This window comes from Ursus maritimus, unplaced genomic scaffold, assembly GCF_017311325.1.
Source record: "Ursus maritimus isolate PB19 unplaced genomic scaffold, ASM1731132v1 scaffold_4, whole genome shotgun sequence".
Taxonomy (NCBI): Eukaryota; Metazoa; Chordata; class Mammalia; order Carnivora; family Ursidae; genus Ursus; species Ursus maritimus.
Genome location: NW_024426552.1, coordinates 82,440,888 through 82,466,737, shown reverse-complemented (window position 1 = coordinate 82,466,737; position 25,850 = coordinate 82,440,888). Strand labels below are relative to the sequence as shown.

The window sequence follows — 25,850 nt, the reverse complement described above, 5'->3', positions numbered from 1 at the left end:
TCAAGAAGGTCTTGGGGAAAAAATGTCTTGAACATTCTTATTCTTTATGCTTGGTTGTATCTTGAAAACAAAATGTTTAATGTGTTTGACTTCTTTCAAGATCAGAGTTGAGCAATTCCTAGAAATTTAAGCTGTATTTTTATTGATTGATATGCAGTGCTCTTTCCCATTATTGGGGGGGGGAATAAATGCTATTTTTTTGTTTAAAAAAATTTTTGAATCATACCAAAAGAAGATACTAATAGACTCCTCCCCCAGAAGTCCAAGAAACATGTTTCTTTGACTAAATCAAACCTAATTTTAGGATTTTCTAGGGTAAATGAGAATTTTAGTATTATAAACTATTCACAGGACAGTGAATCTTCAGATTTTTCCTGAAGGATGGTGTTATATTAGAATTGAAGTAGTTTCATGGCTAGCATGAAATACTGAAGCAACCTGTTTTCTAATCTAACAAACATCAAAATAACAGTGAAAAACATCATTTTCTCTATGCTTATAAAACATGTAGCCTTGTTAAAGAATCTGCTATTACTGCTTTCCTTCTCTGAAGAAAACAGTATGGCAAAAGCTAAGAAAATTAAGCATTTCTTTGGCTTATTTGAACCTAAATTGCTTGACTTTTTTTTAAACTCAGTTTTCACATTTTCCATTGGGTCAGCTTTCGTCTAGTTATTGCATATTTCTAACACGATTTCAGTGGGCCTCTCTCTTACCACTGCACAGCACCCAAAAGCATAGGGTGGAATTCACTATCTTAATTCACTGTTTTTCTGTTTACAACTTATACAAAAGAGATTAAAATGTTTATTTGCTGCCCTTTTTGTTTTTACCATTACTGGAGCCACTGGTAGCACTTGGTGGCCTAGAAATATTGCCAGTCACTGAAGAGGAGCCTGGGAAGTTCAGCTCTAATACTTTAATAGAAGTCTGAGAGGCAGTGCTTGTGGAACTTCTGGAGGACCTACGGGAAAAGAAAAACAGCACTATTTTACATTTAATTCAAAATCTATTAGTAAAGACCCCCTCGCTAATGACAAAAGATACCATAATCCCACAACGAATTAAAGAGATCAGAAAGTGTAATACTACTACTAAATTTTAAAAACATAACCATTAATGTCAAAAAATTAGTTCAAAGAAAAGTAATGAACATAGTTTCAAACTAGTTCAACAAATGTTTCTATATGAGAAAAATATTTTCAACCATAATCAGTTTAGAAGTGGAATCATTTTAAAAAAGTGGAATCATTAAACATTAAAAAGGGTTTGCAAAAATCATTAAGCATAAAAAAGGGCCATGGGAATTTGGGTGCTGGCGAGAGTGACTACAATAATAGGTTATGTAATCTAAGCTAAAGAAGAAAATGAGGCCTAATGACAGGATAAAGCGGTGCGGTCATTTGAAAAGCATAACTATAGCTATACAATTCTGAAATGCTAAGATTTAAAAATATTAATACAGCGGTATTTAGGTGACTGCTTACCATGTTTATGTAGAAACAGTTTTGTTCTACTTAAACACTGTCTTTCAGGATGTCCCTTTTATTTTCTGAAAGCTCGCTGGACAAGTGAAAAGTAAATGGCTATTGAACATAGGAGATTGGGAATTTTAAAATTAGGATCATTAATAATTTTTATTTTGTCAGGGAAGCACAAGAGGATTGATTAAATATCAATGTACCTGATAGAATTCTGGATAAAACTACACTGCAGAAGTAAAGAATAATTTCCTTTTTAGCAAAATAAAGCAGCAAAAATGAAATAAAATTCTGACTACTTAAAACATAATGTGGTTTTAACCATAAAAATCATACTCCATATGTCTGTACATTTAAGTTGCCTTTTAATGGTTTAAAAAATTCTCCCTGGGGGCGCCTGGGTGGCTCAGTCGGTTAAGCAGCTGCCTTTGGCTCAGGTCATGATCCTGGAGTCCCCGGATTGAGCCCCACATCAGGCTCCCTGCTCAGCGGGGAATCTGCTTGTCCCTGTCCCTCTGCCCCTCACCCTGCTTGTGCTTGCTCACTCTCTCAAATTAAAAAAAAAAAAAAAATTCTCCCCATACTCAGGGTTAACCATGCAAGATGTAACCTCCAAAATTTCACCCTGCTTTATCCTACTGAAATAGCTGGAAGTTACAAAACACTCCATGTCCTCACAGAAACTGTGACATTAGACAGAAATCAGAAGGAAAGAGTCTTGCTCTGCTGGCTGTGCTCTGCATACATGATACTAACATAGAAAGGTGGGTAAGGGTAAGGAGAGCACTGGCAGATCCAGTGGCTGTGGCAGTATTTGCACAGGAGAGAGAGTTAAGACGATTTTTAACCTTCCTCTTACCTTGTTGATAACAGTGAAGTCTGTGAATGAGATCTAGAACTCTGGCGACTGCCTTTTGAACCAGCTGTAGGTAGTTCTAAACCACTCTGAAAGAATATTCAATAATGATCATTAGTACCACCGCATTTTAGAAAGAATATTTTTAATTAGGCTTCACTTTATGATAAATGCCATAAATTGTTTATTTCATTAAGTGTTTAAAAAATATTTTAGCTAAAAGGTACTGTTGTTACCTGTTGAAAGTATGTTTGAAGGATAATACGGATCTCAGCATTTTCTTCTGTGACATCAACTAGCATTTCATCAATGATCTTGTGGAAATGTTTCATTTCACGAAGTTTGATGTCTTGTTCTTCTAGTGTTTCATCTCTTGTGTCTTTCAAAAGTCGGATTTCCTTGGTGAGTTTTGCACACTGTTTTTTTTCAATAGTAGTCAGTTATTATTTAAAACTACTTCCCAGAACTTAATATTTTTTTATGGATGGAGGATTTGGAGTTACCATCTGGAACTCCAAAATATATAAATATGACAGGTCAGTTTTTAAAAAGAGCAATACCTGTTTAGTTACTCTCTCCAATTTTGGCTTCTGCTCCTCAGTTTCTCTATTTAGTTGAGATGAATAAGCCTGCTTCTCTGATAATTTTTCCTTGACATTATTTGTTAAATGTTCTATAACTTCTAAAGTATTTTCCATGCTCTGCAGAAAATAAAGTGTTAACATACTTACTGGTTAGAATCAATAACTTACAACTTGCCACTTCTTCAAGTTTTTAATTTTAATTCACTTATTTTTACATATAACATATATTGGTAGATAATAAGTATAATGGTTTCTGGATTAAGTTTCTTACATAATTTCACTAGGAAATACTTTTAAGGTACTTGGGGGAAAATAAATAAGTCAAACAATAGCTATTAAAAGCATACAATTTTCAAAGATTCAAAATTCATACAATCGGTTCCTTCAAACATTAGCAAAAAAAAAAAAAAAATCTAAATTTTTACATAGAGCTTGCTTACCAAGCACATTGTTTTCTCTTTCAGTGATGTGGTTTGGTAACTACTTTTCTACTAGATTATTTTTATCTTTCAAATTTTATTTAAGGATCAATCTTTAAGGTAATCTTTAAGGAATTAAATGAAAAAAAGTTCATTAAATGAAAGTTAGTAGATAGATCATAATTAGCTGGCTATGATTCATCACCTAATTAACAAGTCATTATCAGCAGTCCATTCTATGTTTAGTACTGTGATTTTAACTAATTTATTTAATACTTTGGTCACTTATTTTTTTCTCATTTTAATTAAATGAGACTTTTACTATCTATTTTTAAAAATTATCTTCTTTGTACAAGATAAGAAGACAGTAGACATAATAATAATGATAGTTAACTCTTACCAAGGGCTTATTGAAAAGCCTGTAGAACTTACCTGGATATCTTCCTGTAGTTCCCTGATTTGTCTTTGTTTGTATCTGTATTTTTCATCAATAGCTCTTTTCTGTTCTTCCAGTTGGATTTTTTGTTCATACTCATCACCTAAAATTAGAGAATTCTTAGTTTAAATTTTTAACATGTTATGTAGAAAGCAAGCTTCAAGTCTTACATATATTAAACTTCTAAATTTTTTGTTATAGAAGGTAATTTTTCCTTGTATCTGCTTGTTGAAAAACAGTATGAGCATATAATGTAGTAGCCATTCTTGCTTTGTCAACATAGAGCAGCCAATGTGCTGCCGTTTTCTTCACATTTGAGATTAATTCCCAGAGAAGTGATATGTTAATACTGCTAGAACTAATAATGGAAATAACAACTTAGCTCTTATTTTAAAGGGCGGGGGGTGACTTTCTGACTCAATCAAACATGGTACATTTTTGTTTTCCATGTCTTACAATGTGCCTCTTCAAAAATAAGTAACTACAGCTTTAATTGCATATATTCATAAAAAAAATTTAAAAACTCCTACATACTGGATGGAGTCACTTTTTTAAAAGATTGTTTGTAATTGTTGTTGCAACTTCTCAGCACTTGTAAGGTGTTTTCTAGAGCATAGATTTCTTTTTCAGCTTTGTTGATCTTTGCATCCAAACTGTCACCTTCCCTTTGAAGTTCTTCTTTTTCTTGAGCAGCCTGTGAAATATAGAACAGAAGTGACTGGACAAAAGTATCAGGACAGAATGTCTGTTTCCAGGGCAGGAAATAGTTTACTCATAACAATACCAATTTGCCTTGGGGCCTACAGGCAGCATTAAGCATTTATGTATTGCACTTGATTTAGAGTAGAAGACTAAATCCCCAAGACCTTCAAAATATAGTACTTAGGATACAAACAGATAAAAATGTAGTAATTAACCAAAGCTTGCATTAAAACTTTCCAATAAAAATTACCAGAAAGCAAAGCAGGTTTAAACTTTACTGGAAAGAGATACGGTTAACTAGGAGGTGGCTTCAAACTAGATAAGAAGAATCCATGTTTCTGGCCTGAAAGTCATTTTAAGTCTTAGGAATAAAGGAGGTAAGCAAGATACACCTAGGAAAGTAAATGCATATTATTTCTAACCCAGTTATATTGTTATTAGAACTAGGATTTCAACATCTTTGAACAGTTAAGTAATATTAAAATTAGAGTACTCACTTAGCACATACTAAAATTGAAAAAAATAGAAAAAATTAGTGTGGGACCTGCACAAGAATAACACGCAAATTTGTGAAGCACTCCATATTTTTTTTTTTTAAAGATTTTATTTATTTATTTGACAGAGATAGAGACAGCCAGCGAGAGAGGGAACACAAGCAAGGGGAGCGGGAGAGGAAGAAGCAGGCTCATAGCGGAAGAGCCTGATGTGGGGCTCGATCCCATAACGCCGGGATCACGCCCTGAGCCGAAGGCAGGCGCTTAACCGCTGTGCCACCCAGGCGCCCCGAAGCACTCCATATTTTTAAAAGGAGAAACACTGCATGATTCCACTTACATGATATGCCTATAATAGTCAAATTCACAAATGGAAGGTAGCATGGTGGCTGCCCGGGGTTGAGGAGAGGGAAGAATAGGGACTCAGTGTTTAATGGGTAGAGAGTTTCAGTTTGGGAAGATGAAAAAGTTCTGGAGATGGATGTTGATGTTGGTTGCACAACAGTGGGGATGTACTTAATACCACAGGACTGCACACTTAAAAATTGTTAAAATGGCCAATTGTATGTATATTTTGCCACATTTAAAAAATTTTTTAAAATTAAAGGTAATTGATAAATGTGGCTGGAAAAAATGCAGTCTATAAATTGCTGAAAACCAAAAATTCTCAGTAGTGGGCATACTCAGTGACTTTTTCCAGCTTAACTCTTGTCACTGGGCTAGGCTCTCTAGAGTTGTATCCAAAAAGTTCCAAAGAATGTCTCCAATTAAATGTTGACAGGGAAAACATGAATATATATTTAAAAGTGCCAGGGTGTTATACGCAACTAATGAATCATCGAACTTTACATCAAAAACCAGGGATGTACTGTATGGTGACTAACATAATATAATAAAAAAACATTAAAAAAAAGTGCCAAAACCCATTTTTAATCAAAATCAACTAATAATTTCATTTGTTAATTTATTTAATCCCTAGGTATGTATAATTAAACCAGAATGTGGCCATTTGAAAAGTTTTATTGGTAATTCTTCCTCTCCTAACATTTTCACTGGTATTTATTATGCTTCAAAATATGTTACACATATTTTTGTAGTAAATAGTATATAATAAAAAAAATAAGTTAGCCAAAAAAAAATATTAGATAAGTTATAATCTAATTCTAGTAAGTTGAGTCTAGAATTGGCAACCTTTTCATTCAAAAAATACTGTAGTGGAAGAAACTTAGAATGAATCAAAACAGCTAGATTTTAGTTGTGGATTTCCTACGAATGAGTTGAGTAACATTAATTCATTTTCCTTCTCCGAGTTCAGTTTCTTTATTTGTCAAACAAAGGGGCTGACTTTGTACATTTATATATATATATATTTCTTGATCTAATTATACTTTAAACTTCTAAAAACTCTTATGATTTACCTAGTTCTAAATGAGAGATTATAGAATGTATACCTTTTATCCTAGATTAGAAAGCTTATATTAGAAACAAATTTTTATTTATACCTTTCTGTAAGCATATTAAAGCATTTTCCAGTAATTTCATTTTCTAATAGTTTCACTAAATTGTGGTCAGAATTTAGTGAAGGAATTTCCCTATAAAGACCACATAAGACACATTCAGTCTAGTTACAAATAAAGTTTCATTTTTACACAACTGGCACATGTGAAGTGTTAACAGTAAAACATTTAAATATGCCGTATAATGAAAAATGGAATAATGTGGGAAACTGCAGACCCTAGAAAGGAGGGAAAGTGAAGAGTGTCATTAGGAAATTGGGAAGGTAACTCATCACCTCAATTCATCTTACATATCCCTTATGCTGACATTTATCCAGCAACTTTACTGTGAACAGAAGACACATTCTTTTCATCATAAAATTTGCCTGTTTTCCTGAGAAGAGGATGCATCGTCATCATCTTCATCACAGCAATAACAATAATGACAGCTAACATTTACTGAGGGCTCATTCTGTTCCAGACACTCTTTAAGGGTTTTACATATATTTCTTCATTTATTTCTCACAACAAAAGTAATAATATCTGCACTTTGCAAGGGAGGAAACTAAGCCCCCAAAATGGTTAAGTAACTTATTCAAGTCACCTACTTGGTCAGTGATAGAACCCAGATATGGACAAAGAGCTTTTAGGTAACATCACAGCCCTTATTGAAAGAGAAACTTAACTGGAATTGTAACATTTACCTTCTTCCCAGCACTGAACAGCCTAGAGCCTACCCTTCACCCCTCAGGAACCTTTAAAACCTAAGAGTACGAGGTAAGTCTTGTTAGTATCAGGTCGAAACCTGAGGTACTACAGACCGATGAATTACAAGAACGGTTTGAGAGCTGGGATTCATTTCTCATGTAGGTTGGTGGAATTTCCTGAGGCAAAGTGGCAGGCATATCACACTCAGTGTATGTGTTAGGGGCACACTCAAAGAAGGGCTACAGAAGGAAATTTGGAAGATTAAGTACAAGTCAAAGGAAAGGGAAGATCTGTCCATAAGGGCCATCCTCTATGGGTGTGAATTGGGAGATCTTCCCACTCCCATCAGTGTATGATAGAGGAAAAATGAGTTAAAATTTCCACACTCCTTTCTAGTATCTTAAGTTCACAGACCTCTGTGTAAAGGAAATCACACCTGTTCAGTTTCTACAAGGAAAAAATGAGTATGGCAGTACTCAGGAAGGGAAATGCACCCATTTTCCCTCAGGGGTTACTACGTAAAGATGAAATGGCAGACAAATCTCAAACATCAGAACAGAGCAGATTCTCCCATCTGATATGAAGGCAAAGGAACAGGCCTCCTCCTCTGGATATCTGCCGTACCAGAGCTGCACTGGCATATTGGAGAGTAAGATTGCAAAGGCAGTGTAGGTCCAGGCGATGATGCCGTCTAGGATGTAGCCATCTGAGCAGATGGCTATAGAGAAGTAAGGCCTTGAGCCTGAGGTGTTGAACACCTTACCACATGAATACTAAAGACATGCAAAGTGACAGCAGGTCTTAGGGAAAAACAGATTTTGAATCCTGAATAAATGAGGGAAAATGACAACACAAATGATAGCCAAAAGAAAAAAGTATCAAAGAGCAGTCCAGACCTCTCTCTTTGACCTCATGGACTTGAGGTGTATAAAAAATAATAGCTTCCGGGGCGCCTGGGTGGTTCAGTTGATTAAGCCTCTGACTCTTGGTTTCAGCTCAGGTCATGATTCAGGGTTGTGCAATCGAGCCCCACGTCAGCTCCACACTCAGTACAGAGTCTGCCTGAGATTCTCTCCCTCTCCCTCTGCCCCTCCACCCTCTCATGCACTCTCTCTCTCAAATAAATAAATCTTCAAAAAATAATAATAGCTTCAGTACCTCCACCTAACAACTGATGTTTTATGGCCCTAATCAAGTGCAGTAGCTGTAAGAGCGCTATGAAATTTAAAGTTGCATGGCAAAAAAAAAAAAAAAATGCCATTTGGTTAACAGAGAGCAGAAAAAGATACTTTATCACAACTATGAATCAATTAAGATTACCTTTATCACATAATAGGCCTGTGTTTTCTCCTCTTCTCCTTCCGGAGGCAGCATAACAACAGTAAGAATTTCATATCTATTCTTCAGCTTATCAATTTTACTCAGCCTCTCATGAAATTCAGCACTAATATGGAAAGAAAAAGAAAAACACTGAAAAACAAATAACATACTTTTTTTTAAAGGACTACAGTGTTCTTATATAAGACATTTTTATTAATACTGAATTCAAACAGGTTAAATATGTTTTCACTTTTCAATTTTATAATTAGTGGGAAGTGTCTCGGGTTTCACCCTATTTGAAAGCTAAGAAGTTAGGCTGCCATAGTTTCATGGATATTGGCAGAAGACACAAGATTCCTAGGTCAAAGAAAAAGGACTTTGTCATTCATGGTACACCAAGTAGCATGAGCTTCCTGTTTGCAGAGCTCTCAAAGTCCCATGCAAGTGAGAAGGGGCTCAAGTGGCTGTTACATACACCATAGTTATATCACAGCTGAGGAACCTCAAGCTCAGGTAACCCAAATATCTTATCATGGGAACTACGCAAATATAGCCAACCTACTCCAGCAAGAGAATACCACCTCTAGCTTCCAAGGCTATTGACTATCTGAACATCGTTTAAAAGATAGTTTGATGCAAATTAAAGCCACAATATGATATTACCTCATAGCCTTTGGGTAGCTATAAAAAAGAAAAAAAAAAGAAAAAGAAAGAAAGAAAGAAAGAAAAAAAGAAAGAAGAAAGAAAGAAAGAAAGAAAGAAAGAAAGAAAGAAAGAAAGAAAGAAAGAAAGAAAGAAAAAGAAAAGCAAGTATTGACAGGGCGCCTGGGTGGCTCAGTTGGTTAAGCTGCCAGTTCTTGATTTCAGCTCAGGTCATGATCTCAGGGTTCTGGGGGCTCTCAGCGGGGAGTCTGCTTGAGAGTCTCTCCCTCCTCTGCCCCTCCCCCCACTACTGCACTCTCATGATCTCTCTCTAAAATAAAAAAATAAATAAATCTTTAAAAAAGTACAGGCAATAATGTGGAGAAATTGGAGCCCTTGTATACTATTAGTGGAACTGTAAAATGATGCAACCAGTAGGGAAAACAGTATGGTAATTCCTCAAAAAATTACAAATAAAACTACCATATGATACAGCAATTCCACTTCCAGTTAGATAGCCAAAAAAAGCAAAAGCAGGTACTTGAAGAAATCTCTGCACCTCAGTGTTCATACCAGCATTATTCATAATAGTGAAGAGGTGAAGCAACCCAAACATCCATGGACAGATGAATGGATACACTAAATGTGGTATATACATGCAATGGAATATTCTTCAGCCTTAAAAGGAAATTGCATCACATGCTACACAGATGAACCTGAGGACATTATGCTAAGTGGAATAAGCCAGTCACAAAAGACAAATGCTGCATGATTCCACTTACATGAAGTATCTAAAGCAGTCAAATTCATACAGACAGAAAGAATGGTAGTTACCAAGGGCTGGGGGTGGGGAGAATGGATGGTAGGTGTTTAGAGGGTATAGAGTTTCAGTTTCAGGAAATGAAAAAGTTCTGGGATCTATTGTACAATAATGTGAATACACTTAATAACATTACTGAACTGTACACTTAAAAATGGTTAGTATGGTCAATTTTACGTTATGTGTTTTTTTACCAAAAATTTTTAACAAGATAGCCTAGAACAGGAAAGTTAGTACCATTACTTGTAAGACATACAGAAATATGAGAAACCCATAAATAACTGTCTCCCAAGATTTAGATTTTTTTACTCTGCTGATTATTTTTTCCTTTCATTCTGGTAAATTCATATTTTATGAACTTTTAAAAACTTATTTTATAATAATACTAATAATGCTAATATACGTATGGAAACATGAAGAGTGAGTCATTTGTCTACTACAACCTTATGAAAGTGTACTATCCAACCATGGTGAAAAGAAATCTTTAACCTACCAGGTTCCCTACTCCTAAAGAAAAGTTGGTGGTAAAATATATTAAGTAACAGAAGTTATGGCTTTGCTTATTTTTAAGTATTACTGTTACATCATAAAAAAATATTTAGTTAACCTTTATACAATTGTAAAAGACAAGACCTGTTGGCCTTCCAGCTTAAGATGGTGGACTAAGCACAAGTACTTCTCTTCTTCCAAAACTGGAAAAGAATAAAAGGAGGAAAAAAAAAAAAAGCACCACAGCTCTGGGAAAGAGAAAGACACAATTTTGTCATGAATTCACGAAAAAAATGGGAAACAAATAGGATTTGATTGACGGGGGGTGGGGGGGAATGGAGATACAGACAGAAAATTATTAATGCAGAAATAAGAGCCATGATTCACCAAAGAAGTCTGGAGAAAATTCAAATCCAGAAATCAGAAATAAAAAGAGCAAGAGTGATCTCTGAGGCTACTATTAAGGTAAGTAATGAAAGGACTGTCTACAGAACATCTGGACCACTTTCCCCAACCCCTCAAAGTTTATAGAAATGTTGGCAGGAATTATTTATGCTCCAATGATAATCCCCCAAATTACCAGAGTTCCTAGCATTGTATGTTGGAGCTGGAGAGAAAAGTAAAAAAGGGCATGATATAATTCCAGGCCCCCACAACAGTGGAGGTTAATAAAAAACAAAATTCCATCCATGAAGAAAATAAAGTCTTTATCACCCAAAATAAACTCCTTAAGGGACAAACTCCTTATGCTCATTAAGGGGCAAATTGGCCCAGTGCCCACAAGCAGCCCTCCCATTTAGAGGAGAGACCAGTTGGAGAAAAAGATCTACCTAATTGCAGAAGAAACCCATACCAGCTGCTATACCAATCACCATGATTATTAATTAAACATTTGTTATTAAATATAACAGAAAGCCAAGGACTATCAGACATTTTGGAAAGTTAATAGCATGAATGAAAAGAACAAAATCAGCAAACACAGAACACATCCTAAGAGAAACAAAAATAATGCATGGGATTGAAGAGAACTTCCAGAGTATTCTAGTATCTCTAAAAGATGAGAGGATGTTGATCCAAAACTATCCATAAACAAGAATGGGCTGCTATGAAAAGAAAGGACCAATGAAAGAACAAAAGTCCTTGCAAATAGTTTCCCCGTCTCAACTTAATAGTAGTAAATAAGAAAGATTAATCAGTAATCTAGAGAGCAAGGGGGACAGAGAATGGAGAGGAGGCAGAAAGGAAGAGAGTAGGAAGAGAGAGAATGAGAATATCTTAAAAAGTGGAATAAAAAGAACAGAAAATTCAAAATGAGAGTATAGTTAAAAAATCCAGGAGACAGACCAACAACCTCTAAAAATGAGCAACAAATGCAGAAAACAGAGAGTGGTATGAGAAAAAAATTAAAGAACTAATAGAAAAATATTTCCCTGATCTAAAGAAAAATTTTCCATACTATCCATGGCTGCTTCCACTCCACAATGGCAGAGTTGACTGTTGCAACAGAGACCATATGGCCCACAAAACCTATGTCACTTACTATTTGGCCCTTATAGAAAATTGTGTGGGATATTGCTAAACTAATATTTGGCCTTCAAAGTTGAAATTTATAATTAGCTAAGCATCTATCTCAAAAAGTTAAAGCACAGCAAAATAAATCCACAAAAATAGAAGGAAAAAATAGTAAATGTGAGAGCAGCAAGTAATAAAATAGAAAACCAGGCACGTGGATGGCTCAGTCAGTTAAGCATCCAACTCTTGGTTTCAGCTCCGGTCATGATCTCAGGATCATGAGATCAAGCCCTGCATCAGGTTCTAGGCTTGACTCTGGGTCTGCCTGAGATTCTTTCCCCCTCCCTCTCCCTTCCCCTCTAAATTCCCCCCACTTGTACTTGCTTTCTCTAAAATAAATAAGTAAATAAATAAATAAATAAAAATCTTTAAAAAATAATAAATAAAAATAAAATAGAAAATGGATTCATAATAGAAAAAAATCAACAAGCATTGTTTCTTTTCAAGGAGTAATAAAATTCATTAGTTACTGGCAAGACTTATCCCACCTAAAAAAGAGATGTCACAAATAACCAATATCAGGAATGAAAAGCTACAAACACTGCAGCTATTAAACAAATAATAAAGTGATACTGTGAACAACTTAATGGCAAGAACTTTGAAAATTTAGAAGAAGTGGAAATTTTTTCCTAAGGAAAAATATAATTTACTAAAACTGACTCAAGAACAAATACAGTATCTGTATTGTCCTATAACCAATCAATAAATTGAACAAACAGTTGAAAATCTTCAAAAAAGTCCAGGCCTCCGATGACTGGCCTGGACATCTTTGAAAATTCAAGAAAGATACAATACTACACTTTTACAAACTTATCCAGACTATAGGAAAGTAAAAAACATACAAAATTGTTCTACGAAAGCTGACATAACCTTAATAACCTGATAACTTGACAAGGGCAATACAGAAAGGAGAATTATAACCATAGATGTGACAACTGTTTACAAATACCATCAAACAAAATCTAGATATATAGAAAATGTAATATGTGATAGACAAGTTTTGTTTATCCAGGAATGTAATGTTGTTTTAAAGTTGAAAAATTAATCAATATATTTAACTATATTAACAGACTGAAGGAGCTACATTATATCAACGAATGCAGAAAAAGCATATAACAAAAGTCCACATCTGTTCCTGATGAAACAAATTTTAAAAAACCTCTTAGCAAAGAATGAAAATAGATGGGCACTCCTTTGATATTATAAAGGATATTTCAAAAAAGTCTACAATTCATACTTAATGATAAAACAATTCCCTTCGAGATCAGGCACAAGACCAGGGGACCTGCAATCACACTGCCAGTCAGCACTGACCTGGAGGTCAGATAACAAGGACAGTGAAGCAAGAGAAAGAAAGACTGAAAAGGGAGACACAAAACTGTTACTTGTAATTGATGTGAATGAAATACCTAGAAATTAGAATCTAGAGATCAACTGTCAGAATTAATAAGAGTTTAAGCAAAGTTGCTGGATTCTTAATATACAGAAATCAACTATATTTCTATAATGCTAGCAACAAACCAAAAATGAAATGACTTAAAAGGAAATAACATTGACAGAAACATTTTAAAAAGTAGCATGTAGGGCACCTGGGTGGCTCAGTTGGTTAAGCCACTGTCTTCAGCTCAGGTCATGATCTTGGAGTCCAAGGATCAAGCCCCGCATCAGGCTCTATGCTCAGGAGGGAGTCTGCTTCTCCCTCTGACACTCCCCCCTCTTGTGCTCTCTCTCTCTCATATAAATAAAGAAAATATTAAAAAAAAAAAAAAAGGTAGCATGTAGGGGCACCTGTGTGGCTCAATCGGTTGAGCATCCAACTCTTGATTTAGTCTCAGGTCATGATATCAGGTCCTGAGATCGAGCCCCACATCAGGCTCTATACTGAGCATGGAGCCTGCTTGAGATTCTCTATCACTCGCCCTCTGCCCCCCACCCGTGCTTTCTCTCTCTCTCAAATAAATAAGAAATTAACTAATTAATTAATTAAATTACATAAAAAGTGGCATGTAGCCAGGAATAAATCTTTTTTATAAAAGATATGCAAAATCTCTATGGAAAAATTGTTTTAATAAATGTAGCCATAAGGGGAAGCATGTTATTGAACTCTTACCACAAAACATATTAAAAAACCAGTTCCAAGGGAATTAGTGATCTCACTGCAAAAGGCATAATCTAAAGAATTAGGAGTTAGCCGAAGGAAAGAGGGAGGAAAAACCAGGACTAAAACGTGTCCAATAGATTAAAAGCCTTTTCAAATAAGTACAAAAAGGTGATAATCCAAGTCAGTTCTTCTGACATCACCCTTATGTTTCCAAAAAATTTTAGCAGTATTTTAAAACTCGAATTATTACCTTATGTTCTGCCGTTCTTGATCAACATATCTTATTTGTGATGCAAGCATTGTTTTGTGAACCTTAATTTCTTCCATTCGTTCTTCCATAGCTGTGTGTAATTGCTGTTTTCTTTTTTCCAGAGAAAGTACTTCTTCTGCCTTACTGTGAAGCATTTCTCGAGTACGTTTAACTTCAAGTTTTAAAAGATTGTCTTCTATCATCAAATCCTATCAACATAACAAAATTGTCAGATACTGAAATAATTACTGTTACACCCAAACCAAAATATTTTTTTTATTGCCATGAAAGTCAAACTTGAAAATACAACTTTTTCTAATTTGACCACTGACCAAGATAACTAGTATTAAATTTAGATTACTCTGAGTGATGACTCTTGGTTTTTCTTCACTTTTTAAGAAAAGGGTTTATTCCAAGTCTTATTATAATTCAATTTGAAATTTAAGTTTAGTATACTAAAAAAAAAAAAAAGAAGAAGAATTTATTCTCAAAATTGAAACTTACAATCCAGGAAATATATATAGTCCTATGGATGAAATTTTTATATTCTAAACTAAATCTCACAAAATAATGTATATACATTTTATTCTAAACAATTCAGTATTGGATAGAGTACTGACACAAGAGTACACAAATAGATCAATTTTCAGAATAGAAAGCCCAGAAACAAATACTCCAGAACATAAGACTTTATTATTTCAAAACATAGCTTTTCGGTTGGAGAAAAGATTAGATGCCTACATCTCAAATGTACCAAAAATAAATTACAGATTAATGAAATACTTAATGTAAGAGATAAAACCAATGCAGTTACTGACATAGTAACATCTGTTTGGTTTTTAGTATGACAAAAAAGTTTCTAAGTATAAAAATTATGCAGGGAAAAACTTAAATATTTGATGTTAAAAAAAGTTTTTAATGTCAAAAAACTGAATAAAAACTTAAAGATAAATGGGAAAATATTGACAATATTTATGACAGAGTTAATATTTTTACACATAAAGGTCTTTTGCAAAACAATTAAAAAATACAAACCTTTTAATGGAAATATGGGCCAAGATAATAAACTAGAAATCCAAAAAAGAAAGATTACAGAATATAACTTATTGGGAAAAAATGTTTAAACATTTTTTTGAGACGGAGAGAACACACACAAGTGGCAGGGGGGCGGGGGGGGTGCAGAGGGAGAGAGAGAGAGAGAGAGAGAATTCCAAGCAGGCTCCATGCCCAGTGCGGAGCCCACACAGGGCTCGATCCCATAACCCTGAGATCATGACCTGAGCCGAAACCAAAAGTCAGATTTAACCCACTGAGTTACCCAGGCACTCCTAAACATTTTTATTTAAACAATTATTTTAAAATTAAACATGAAATGTTTTCACGTGTCACCAACTTAAAAAATATAGACTAAAACAATGAGATACTATGTTTGCCCATCAAATTGACAACTAATTTTATAAATTATAATATCCAGCCTTACTGGTGGGGAGTAAAATAGAATGCTTACACACTGCTGGTGGGAGTATTAAATGAACCCTCTAGAAGACAATTTAGCTTGAAAATAGTTTGGGGGCACCTGGGTGGCTCAGTCAGTTGAGCACCCGACTCTTGATTTCAGCTCAGGTCATGATTTCAGGGTCATGAAATCAAGCCCTGTGTGGAGGTCCCTGCTCAGCGTGGAGTCTGCCTGAGAGTCTCTCTCTCTCCCTCTGCCCCTCCCTTATTTGTGCATGCTCTCTCTCTAAAATAAAAATTAAAAAAAAATCTTTAAAAAAAAGGAAAATAGTTTCAAGACATTGCAAATATTTATTCTTTTTGGACCATAATTATACAATTAGAAATTTTCCCTAGCTCTTTGAATAACTATGCAATGATATATATGCATGGTATATGGTAGTACTATTTGTTTTCAAGTGGGCTCCATACCCAACATGGGGCTCAAACTCATGACCATGAGAACAAGAGTCACATGCTCCACTGACTGAGCCAGGCAGACGCCCCAACAGTACTATTTAGAATAATCAAACATTAGAAATAAACACATATCCGAAAAACAGGAGATAGTAAAACGAATTATGGTAACTTGCATGCAATAAACTGTAGGAAGCCTTTAAAAATAATTCTTAAAGAATATTTAATGTTTAATATTTAATGTTTGCAGACATACATGGAAATAGCATATTTAAAATTTTTAAAAATAATACATATTAATATATTAATTATAAAGCTAATTTTCTTCAAACTAGAAGGAAATAATATAACTTTAACACTTTATTTTGTATACAGTGATTTATTTTCATCCTTATAATTTGGTATATTTTCAAAAATTTCTATAATTAGCATTAAAATGTGGTTTTTAATATTATATACACATATGATTTTACTGCACCTGTTTCAAAGCTTTGGTTTTATTAAGTTCTTTCTCTGATCTGTCATTGAAAAGGTTTAGTTCATTTATTTTGGTCATGAGGAACTGTTTTTCATCATAATTTTTACTATTTGACTTCTTCATAAAATAAAGATCATTCTATAAAAAGGGAAAAGAAGTGAAATGCATATTTTAAAATAATATTAAATACATAGTATTAAACATATCTTACATTAAATTATATGCTCCATTGAATATTTATAATAATTGGATTTTTAAATCTCACTCTTCATGCTCCAATGTTTCTAATATAATACACGTGGATATTCACATAGGAACATTTTCATTTTTATCACCTATTGATTTTTTGGATTTGGTTTAGGTTCAATAATTCTGGGAAATATTATGTACAGTTTGACCTGAATTATTGGGTGATTGCCATTTATGGGGAGAAATATGAGGAGGAAGCCAAGCATTGCCAGTACACAGCTCACCTTTTAAGTTCATTATTTGATTTAACCCAAGTCACAGAAGGCAAAAACCTTCACCGTCTAGAAAAGCCTAGGGTTTTGGTTAACAGTACAAGCTCTAGAATCAGATGTCCTTAATTACATATTAGTCATCTGACTCTGGTGGGCAACCGACTCTTTCTTAGTTTCCTCATTTCTAAAATGGAGATGACACTGCCTACACCTCCCTGGGCTGCTGTGAGGATTAAAGATGTTACTGTCAAAGAGTATCACAACAGTGTTTGACACATAAAAGTGTCATGAATTCTTACTATTATTTAATTATATGTATATTCACATGTTGGTAGAGAGAAAAATGCTAGAAAAGATCTAATTCCATCAGATGCATAAATACGTCACACATACCCAGATATCAGTTTCCTAGCTTTCTAACAGTCTACATGTCTCCATTCACCCAGACCTCAGAACAAGGTTTGTGCTCTTAGTTCCCTCTGGGTACCTAAAGCAAAAACTTTCTAGTTCCAGGATCTAGTTCTGTTCTTCTCCCTCTTTCTTTTACTCTCTCTTTCTCTCTCCCTCCTTCCTATGCCTCTCTCATTGCCTGTATTTCTCTTAGGTATCAAGACCTAAGATTGCAGCAAGACAATAAGGAGAGGAATTTTTTTGTGTGTAAAGATGTGATTTCATAAAATTAATTTTTAGAATGAAAAAATTTTAAGTTAAGGTGATTTTCAACCAGAAAGAATTAGTTTCTATTATGTAAAATAGGAGATGGAATGGCATGGGAGAGGTTATGCAGAATGACTTCACAATCTCATGGTACTATTGAGAAGAACAGACGTTCATTAGGTTAACTAGCTTTGATATCTTTAAAACTTCACTTGCATTTCTTTTAATTTATTTATCTCTTTGTTAAAACCAGAGTTGGGATAGGCATAAGTACTAGTCAACTGTATAACTTCCCACACAGCAAAATAGACACAATTCACACCAGGGTCAAGAAACATGCTAGCATACAAATGTCACCCTCCTATCATTCTGTAGCATTCATGTGCTGTGTTAAGATACATACTACTTCTAATTTTCCCAAACTCCCTAAAATAATATCAAATATTTTCTTTCATTTAATAGATGAGTTAACTAGGGCTTAGAAAAGTTGAAGTAGCGGTACTGTAAAACCTTGATATTCAGAACCAGTTGTTTCTGATTCCAAAACGTGTTCTTTTCCACAAAGCTAAGGAAACAGTTTTTTAAAATTTCATCAGGCTACAAACTACTCCAAACCAAAATTTTGTCATCTTAAAATTTAAAAAATAATAATTAATTTTAAAAAGAGCTCCTTTTCACCTTTACAGTCCTAAAGGAATTCAGAGAATTCTTCTTAATAACCACTAGAGGACACTCATCACAAGTCTTTCAAACTAAATGACAAATCCTCTGGGGTTCTCATCCCATTCAGGTCTATGATCTTCACTCTTACTCTCCAGTTAAACTTTAACATAGGATTTATATTACATAGGTTCCCCTAACATAGGTTTTATATGACCATAAACATTATAATACTGAAAGAACATTTTCACCTTATTAACAAAATAGAGTCATTCAAAATATCAAAATATTGTAACCAAATAAATATATGAAATACAACAGATGACCTATAAAGGTCATTTCAAAGATAAAGGGCAATCAAGTTATTCTGTCAAAAACATAAAAGAAAAATGGGAGTTTATCAATGTTTTAAATCATGTACTATTTAAGAGTATTTTGAAGTCCTATGGGCCAGGGATCAAATCCTAGCTCTCCATGTGCTAGCTGTGTAACCATGCACAAGTTCTTTAATCTGTGACAAAAGTAATAATATCTCCCTCACAAGACACTGATAAAGATTAAATGAGATAAAATACTACAGGCATGTAATATACTTAGCATATAGTAAGTACATAATCAATGGTAATGTTATATTCTCATAGTCAGTATAACATGAACATGAGTTCATACATTTGTTACATATGCAGGTAGCTTGGCAATCATCCTATCCAAAGTAAAGTCTTAGGACCATGTTGACTTAAAACAGAACGACTAATGGCTAGGATATTTGAAGCATCAAAAGTATTTTGGCTAAGTTACATGAAGCTTCTTGATCTGTGTTTCCAAAATGCCAAATGTAGATTTTTTCTCTTCCAATGTCTTTTTAAGTTCAACAATTTTTGTTTCAAGGGCTTGTTTTTCTTCTGAATTAATTTCTCCTTTTAACCGTGACATTCGGCGTTCCACTTGTTGAATGTAAAAATCCTGTTACAGTTTTTAAAAACACATAGTAAGGAGAAACAAACAGTTAAAACCATTTCTTAAAGTTTAGTCTTAAGTGTCATCATTTACTAAAGTCACTTTAATTTTTCAGTAATTTATAGTATAAAATCCTTCTTAACTCTAAGCAGAGAAACAGCAAACTATTCTTCAACAATTAAGGCACATGACAGTGACATAAAAGTAAGTAATCTTCTGAAAATGTAAGAAGTCAGCTAGGAGGGTATTTACCATACTACTAGGACAGAACCTCAGTAAATCCACTGGATTTACATGGACATGGATTTCTGAGGGCACATTTTCTAAGGAACTAAGACTACATTAGACAAGTAAATTAAGAGGTAGTGAGGGATGATATTAAAGAATTAACATGAGACAGAATATATAAATGGAACAAATAAGGAAAAACTTCTAAAGTGCTTTTAAACTATTAGTCTAGGGGTTGGTGTAGGGAAGCCCATGTTTGCACGACTAAGACTCAACATATAGTCTTTCCAGGTTTCAGATAGCCCACTCCTTGTTTTGTTTTACTCCAGGCCCAATTGCCCCAGCTTCCTTTAAAGCATGGTTTCCCCCACTAGAGTTTTATCTGTTTATTTCAGATCAAGAAAAAAATAGCTTTTAAGGCTCCCTTACCCTACTACTGACCAAACATGATATCCCATTTCAGCATGTCTATCCCCCCAAGAGTGCTTTAAAGATCTCTGTTTTTTCAGGACACTGTAGTATCCTGACCTTCACAACTATAACAAATCAATATGGAAGACATTCATAAGATTAACACCTACCTGACTGTACATAATTTCTTGCTGCTTCAAGGTTTCAAAATCCAGTTTATGTAATTGATGGTTGAGGTGCTTTAGAGAGGAACGAGTTCCTTCAATTTCTGATACAAGAGCTTTTTCTTTCATTGTCTCGGTCTGTAATTCCTGAACTTTCTTAAATAGCACATCTTTTACTATGTTCAATTGAACTTCCACTTCCTGATGATAAGAATAATAGTGATCAATGAAATTATAATGCCTTGAAATGTTTTATTATATGAACAATATAATTTAGGGGGGTCATAAATTAACCCCCCAACATTTTAGCCCATGAGAATATAAGAATGCCCTTCCCACAATTTCAACAAATCTCCAACACTTCTTAGTCTACTCTATTCCAGTACCTTGATTTGTCATCTTAATTCTACACCATGTCACCCTGACCTTAGAACTTGGCCATTCCACTGGTTTCCTTAGAAAATAAAATATACCAGAGACATACAACTTTTAAGTTCACAGAATTTGCTGCAGTCTTGCAGGTGTTACAGGAAAGAAATCACATTGCTCAATCTCCCACCTTCTTCTGGGCACTATCCAAGGGTGAGCAGGTAAATGTTTAACCACCAGCTTTCCAGTGAATGGGAGGTTAGGGGAAAGAAGCTGATTTTCATTGTATAAATATTCCCATTATGGCCAATCTCAAGCTACTAACACGATTCCCCTAAATGCCAGAGTAGGGAAGAAATTTGCAGTAGCAGACCATTACATAGCATTTCCACTATATAGATATAATAAATGTAAGTAATCTTAAGTAACTTTAAGAGCATAAATAGATAATAGTAAAATCTAGTAAAATAATTTGCAAGTGATGAGTACTGAATACTTATTACTTTGTTTTGAATATTATGTATTTAATTGTAAGTCTATAGAATTTAATTTTTAATAGTAGCTATGTTTAGCAACTGACTTGCAAAATTCCAGAAAATTTAACTATCAACTCTTATGAGCTGGAAAGGGTTGGCCCCAACACACTACTGGCACCTTTATTCACACCTCATCTCTAGCTGGCCTCCCTACATGTGCAGCCCTCTAGGAAACAGAAACCTTTCCCCCATTCCCACTGCTCATCTCTCAAGATGCAGATCTGTCTTGACCTCAGGGCTTCATGACCAAGTGTTCCAGGTTTCAAATAGACCTCCCATGCCAAGCAAGACCTGTTGAAAGTTAATATTTTAATTGTTGAAATAATTTCCCTTTGTGTTCTTATACCCAGATAAGCATATTTCCTTTTGGCAACCAATGAACCTCAATATGAAAAAAAAATCTATTATTTGCACATTTAAATTTTGACAAATTAAGAAATATAATCTAATATAATCTTTAAAATGCTTTTTAATATAATAGATAATTTTCATTAGTTTTAAGACCTTCTCAAAGATTGCCTGGCAGTTTTAAAGTCGGTGCTTGGTGGTGAATAACATAATACATCTCCAAAACATACAGGGTTAGGATTTTTCCAAACAAACAAAAACTAACAGCTACAAAAACCAAGATTATGAATAAAATGCTACTACAGCATAAGTAGCACACACGCTGCCAATCCCATTTTTTCCAATTAAGCTAATTTCTTCAAAAATGTCACCAGTTTTTAATGTCATCATCAAAAGGTCTATTTTACATGGATTTCAGTCATTACAGATTTCCATTAAGTTCTAATACTGTCCCATTTCATGTGCTACAGAAAATCATGCTCTTAGGAGAAAAAAAAAACACCTTTTTTAAAAATAATGTGATTTAGACTCATATACCACTCAAGTCAAGACTGCTGCATGACTTCATTATTCAGAGATTTTGAACATTCAACAGCACACTGAAGAAGCTTGATTCTCTCTAAATATAAGTGAAACCATACTTGATGTTTAGCAAATGGGGGATATTGCCATGGTCTTCAGCTCCCCCTCAGAAAAAGTGTAAAAGCAAGAAGTAGTGTAAATAGTGTCAGGTCACAGAAGTCACTTTGAAGTTTTCAAAGAGGAAATGATGAACCAGCCTTTTCCGGTTCTTCAAAAATTGGCCTAAATGTTACCAAGATGCCAAAGAGTTGATAAAGTAGAACACTTAAGAGTCCATTTACTTATAAGTGGTGCCAGACTGTCAGAGATAATAAATGATAAAGAAACACAGGGAAGGAATGCAGACCATTGGGGGAATTTGATCACAAACAAACAAACAAACAAACAAACAAAAAATGATAACCAACTGTAAGGGTAGAAATCAATTTTAAAATATGGGCATTTTTCAAGGTACGTCTGCAACTTAAGAGCATTTATGTGAATAACAAGCAGAGACACACCAGGCATTGGGAAGGCATGAGATCGCAGGCCGAGGGCTACCTGTGAAAGAAGACATCCAAGTCAAACACCAAAAGTGAAGCAAAGGAGAAGTAGAAGCTTTAAGAGAGAAGGCCAGAAATATCTTTGGAAGCCACACACAAAAAGGGGGTCCAAAACAACCCAAAATTCTGATTACAAACGCAATCACACCAGAAAGCAGAGCTTCTTAAAAGACCTCCTACTCCCCGATTACAAGAGTCTAATTCACTATTGCTAAATTCGCTGTGACCATTTAAGAACTAATAAGTTTTACCTTTACGCTTTTTTCCTCCTCCCTTAGCATATCTTCCAAATTGGTAGCTTTTTCTTCTACAGACATTGTTTTCTCAGTTATCTGCTGTAATTTTTTTCTTACAATCTGATTATGATTTTTAATTTTCTGTAACCTAGAGAGAGTTTATGAGGAAAAAACAGAAAACATGTCTATAAAGTAATACAAACAAGGAATAGTTTATCCTAAGATTTCTTCATATAACCTGAAGGTTTCTTTTGCCATAAACCTTTTTATTACCTTTTTGTAACCTTTCTGTAAACCTTAAATATTTATTAAATGTATATTTAATAAGCCATAAAAATATTGTTCCTAAGCCTTTACAAAGAAAACCCAGGAAAAACTTTTTTTCAAGTTTAATAATTTAGCAGCTATCAGCTTACAATTATTTAACAAAAACTTAAATATTTAATAATTTTTCTAGAAGTAGTCAAGAGCTAGGGTGTATGGGTGGCTCAGCCAGTTAAGCGTTCAACGCTTGATTTCAGCTCAGGGCATGATCTGAGGTTCATGAGACTGAGCTCTGCATCTTATTCCTCTCCTTCTGCTCCTCCCTCTACTTGTTCTCTCTCTCTCTCAAATAAATAAATAAATACAATCTTAAAAAAATAGAAGTAGTCAAGAACTATAAACATATTTAAATATCTTTTTTCTTACCTTGCTGTTTCTTCATGAATGTCCTTTTTTATTTTGGAAATATTTTTTCTTACAGCTTCTAAATCACTGGAACTTCTATTCACGGTGGCTTTTAAAGAATCCAGCTATTCATTAGTTAACAGACAGAAATTACATATTTACTCTACATCTCATAAATTAATTTCATTTTTGAAAAGTTCTATTCTGAACATGTTAGTTTTTAACCTACATCACACCCATAAATACAGTATTATTGCTGTAATACATATTAACGGTTTTTCTTTTTGATCTGATATTACATTTTAAATGACTTATTGCATGATACTGGCAAATTATAGAGTCCTACATAGATGCATTAAAGGTACATAGAGCAAAAGCTTCATAGTATTGGATTTGGCAATGATTTCTTGGATATGACAGGCAACAAAAGAAAAAAAGGCAAATTGGACTTCATCAAAATAAAAACTTTTGTGCATCAAAAGACAATATCAACACAGTTAAAAGGCAGTCCCACAAAATGGAGAAAATACTTGCAAATCATACACCTGATGAGGGATTAATATCTAGAATATATAGATAATTTCTAAAACTCCCCACCACCACCACCAACAACAACAAAAAAAAACCCAAAGTGATCCAAAATGAGCAAAGGACTTGAACAAACATTTCTCCAAATAAGATATACTAATGGCCAATAAGCTCATAAAAAAGATGCTCAACAGCATTAATCATTAGGGAAATGCAAATCAAAACTACAATGAAATACCACCTCACACCCTTCCATGAGTATGGCTACGACCAAAAAAAGAAAAAAGAAAAAAAGAAAAGAACGAGTGTTGACAAGAACATGGAGAAACTGGAACTTTTGTGCACTACTGGTGGAAGTATAAAATGGTACAGCCACTACAGAAAACAGTATGGTGGTTCCTCAAAAAATTAAAAACATAATTACCATAATTACCATCCAGCAATTCTGAGATAATTGTACACCCATGTTCAAAGCAGCATTATTCACAATAGCCAAAACATGGCAGCAACCCAAGTGTCCAATGACAGATAAACGGAGAAGCAAAATGTGATATATACATACAATGGAATAGTATTCAGCCTTAAAAAGTAACAAAATTTTGACATCTGCTACAACATAGATAAACCTTGAGGACATTATGCTGAGTGAAATAAATGAAATAAGCCAGTCACAAAGATCGCTAACACCCCCTATGAACAACCTAGCTGGGCATGTGTGCCTGCACAAGAGGAAAGAACAAAGCAGGAGAAATTTTGTTCTCTGTCTGTTTCAAGTTATTTTACGACTAAACTGTGTCACTACGAGACTGAAATATTATCCCCTCACAAGGACAGAAACTGAACTTAAGCAAATAGCTCCACCTAGAATTTGCGTCAAAACCACCACACACATGTAGCACTGGAAAGACAGTTCGGGTTATTACTAATGTCAATATGCCCCTTCACATCTACCCATTTACCAGTTACAATCACGATTTCAGGTCTAGACACTTTGGGAGCCTTTTGCCTCAAGTCATTTACAAAACTCCGTATGTGACGGACAAGTTGTGTGCTGTATGACTTGGGCGGGGGGGAACCCTGTGATATGCCTGGCACCCCTCTTGCTTTCACCAAGCAGGGCTCAACTGCAGTACCCTAAAAGTTCCACAACATGAAGAGACAGAAGAAAAAAAAACCTAGAAGGCAGTTACTTAATCAAAGGAGAGCTTTTATGCTTATTTTTATAGTAATTTGTCACAAACACACAAGCCAGTCTTTTTGTTGACATACCTCATCTTTCAGCTGATTTCTGTTCGTTTCATGACACTGATACTCCGTTCTACATTTTAAAAGTTTACGATCAGCAACGGAAATTCTCTTCTCATACTCTGTGTTATTCCCAATCTCACTTTCCAAAAACTTGATCTTTTCTTTAACCAAATTTTCTTTTTCTCTTATTTCCTGCTTTATCCTTGCTAATGCCTAAGATTTAAAAATATGTTAAATATATGTTTAATACAATGAACAAAACAAAAAGGAATTTAGTTTTTATTTTTCTATATTCGATACTTTATCAAAACTCCTTAAGACAATATTTTCTTTAAAGAGAGTCTATTTTGGGGGCACCTGGGTCGCTCAGTCATCCAACTCTTGATCTCAGCTCAGGTCTTGATCTCAGGGTTATGAGTTCGAGCCCTGCATTGTGCTCCACACTGGGCGTGGAGCCTACTTAAAAAAAGAGAGAGAAAGAGAGAGAGCCTATTT

At 34.4% G+C, this 25,850-nt stretch overlaps 1 protein-coding gene and 1 pseudogene across 1 annotated transcript in view; one reads left to right on the top strand and one right to left on the bottom strand.

The window, feature by feature from the left end:
• Positions 1–301: 301 nt before the first annotated feature.
• CCDC39 (coiled-coil domain containing 39) overlaps positions 302–25,850 on the bottom strand; it is a 38,733-nt gene continuing 13,184 nt past the window's right edge. Inside the window, exons 7-20 of the mRNA XM_040621561.1 lie at positions 25,377–25,568; positions 23,601–23,704; positions 22,926–23,058; positions 20,304–20,498; positions 19,336–19,500; positions 16,760–16,897; positions 14,371–14,579; positions 8,497–8,620; positions 4,311–4,470; positions 3,773–3,879; positions 2,898–3,038; positions 2,574–2,753; positions 2,341–2,426; positions 302–964 (exon numbers count right to left, since the gene is read on the bottom strand). Coding sequence (XP_040477495.1) covers positions 808–964; positions 2,341–2,426; positions 2,574–2,753; positions 2,898–3,038; positions 3,773–3,879; positions 4,311–4,470; positions 8,497–8,620; positions 14,371–14,579; positions 16,760–16,897; positions 19,336–19,500; positions 20,304–20,498; positions 22,926–23,058; positions 23,601–23,704; positions 25,377–25,568 — 2,091 coding nt within the window. The 3' untranslated portion in view covers positions 302–807. The remainder of the gene's footprint in view (positions 965–2,340; positions 2,427–2,573; positions 2,754–2,897; positions 3,039–3,772; positions 3,880–4,310; positions 4,471–8,496; positions 8,621–14,370; positions 14,580–16,759; positions 16,898–19,335; positions 19,501–20,303; positions 20,499–22,925; positions 23,059–23,600; positions 23,705–25,376; positions 25,569–25,850) is intronic.
• LOC121100602 lies at positions 4,968–5,067 on the top strand (annotated as a pseudogene).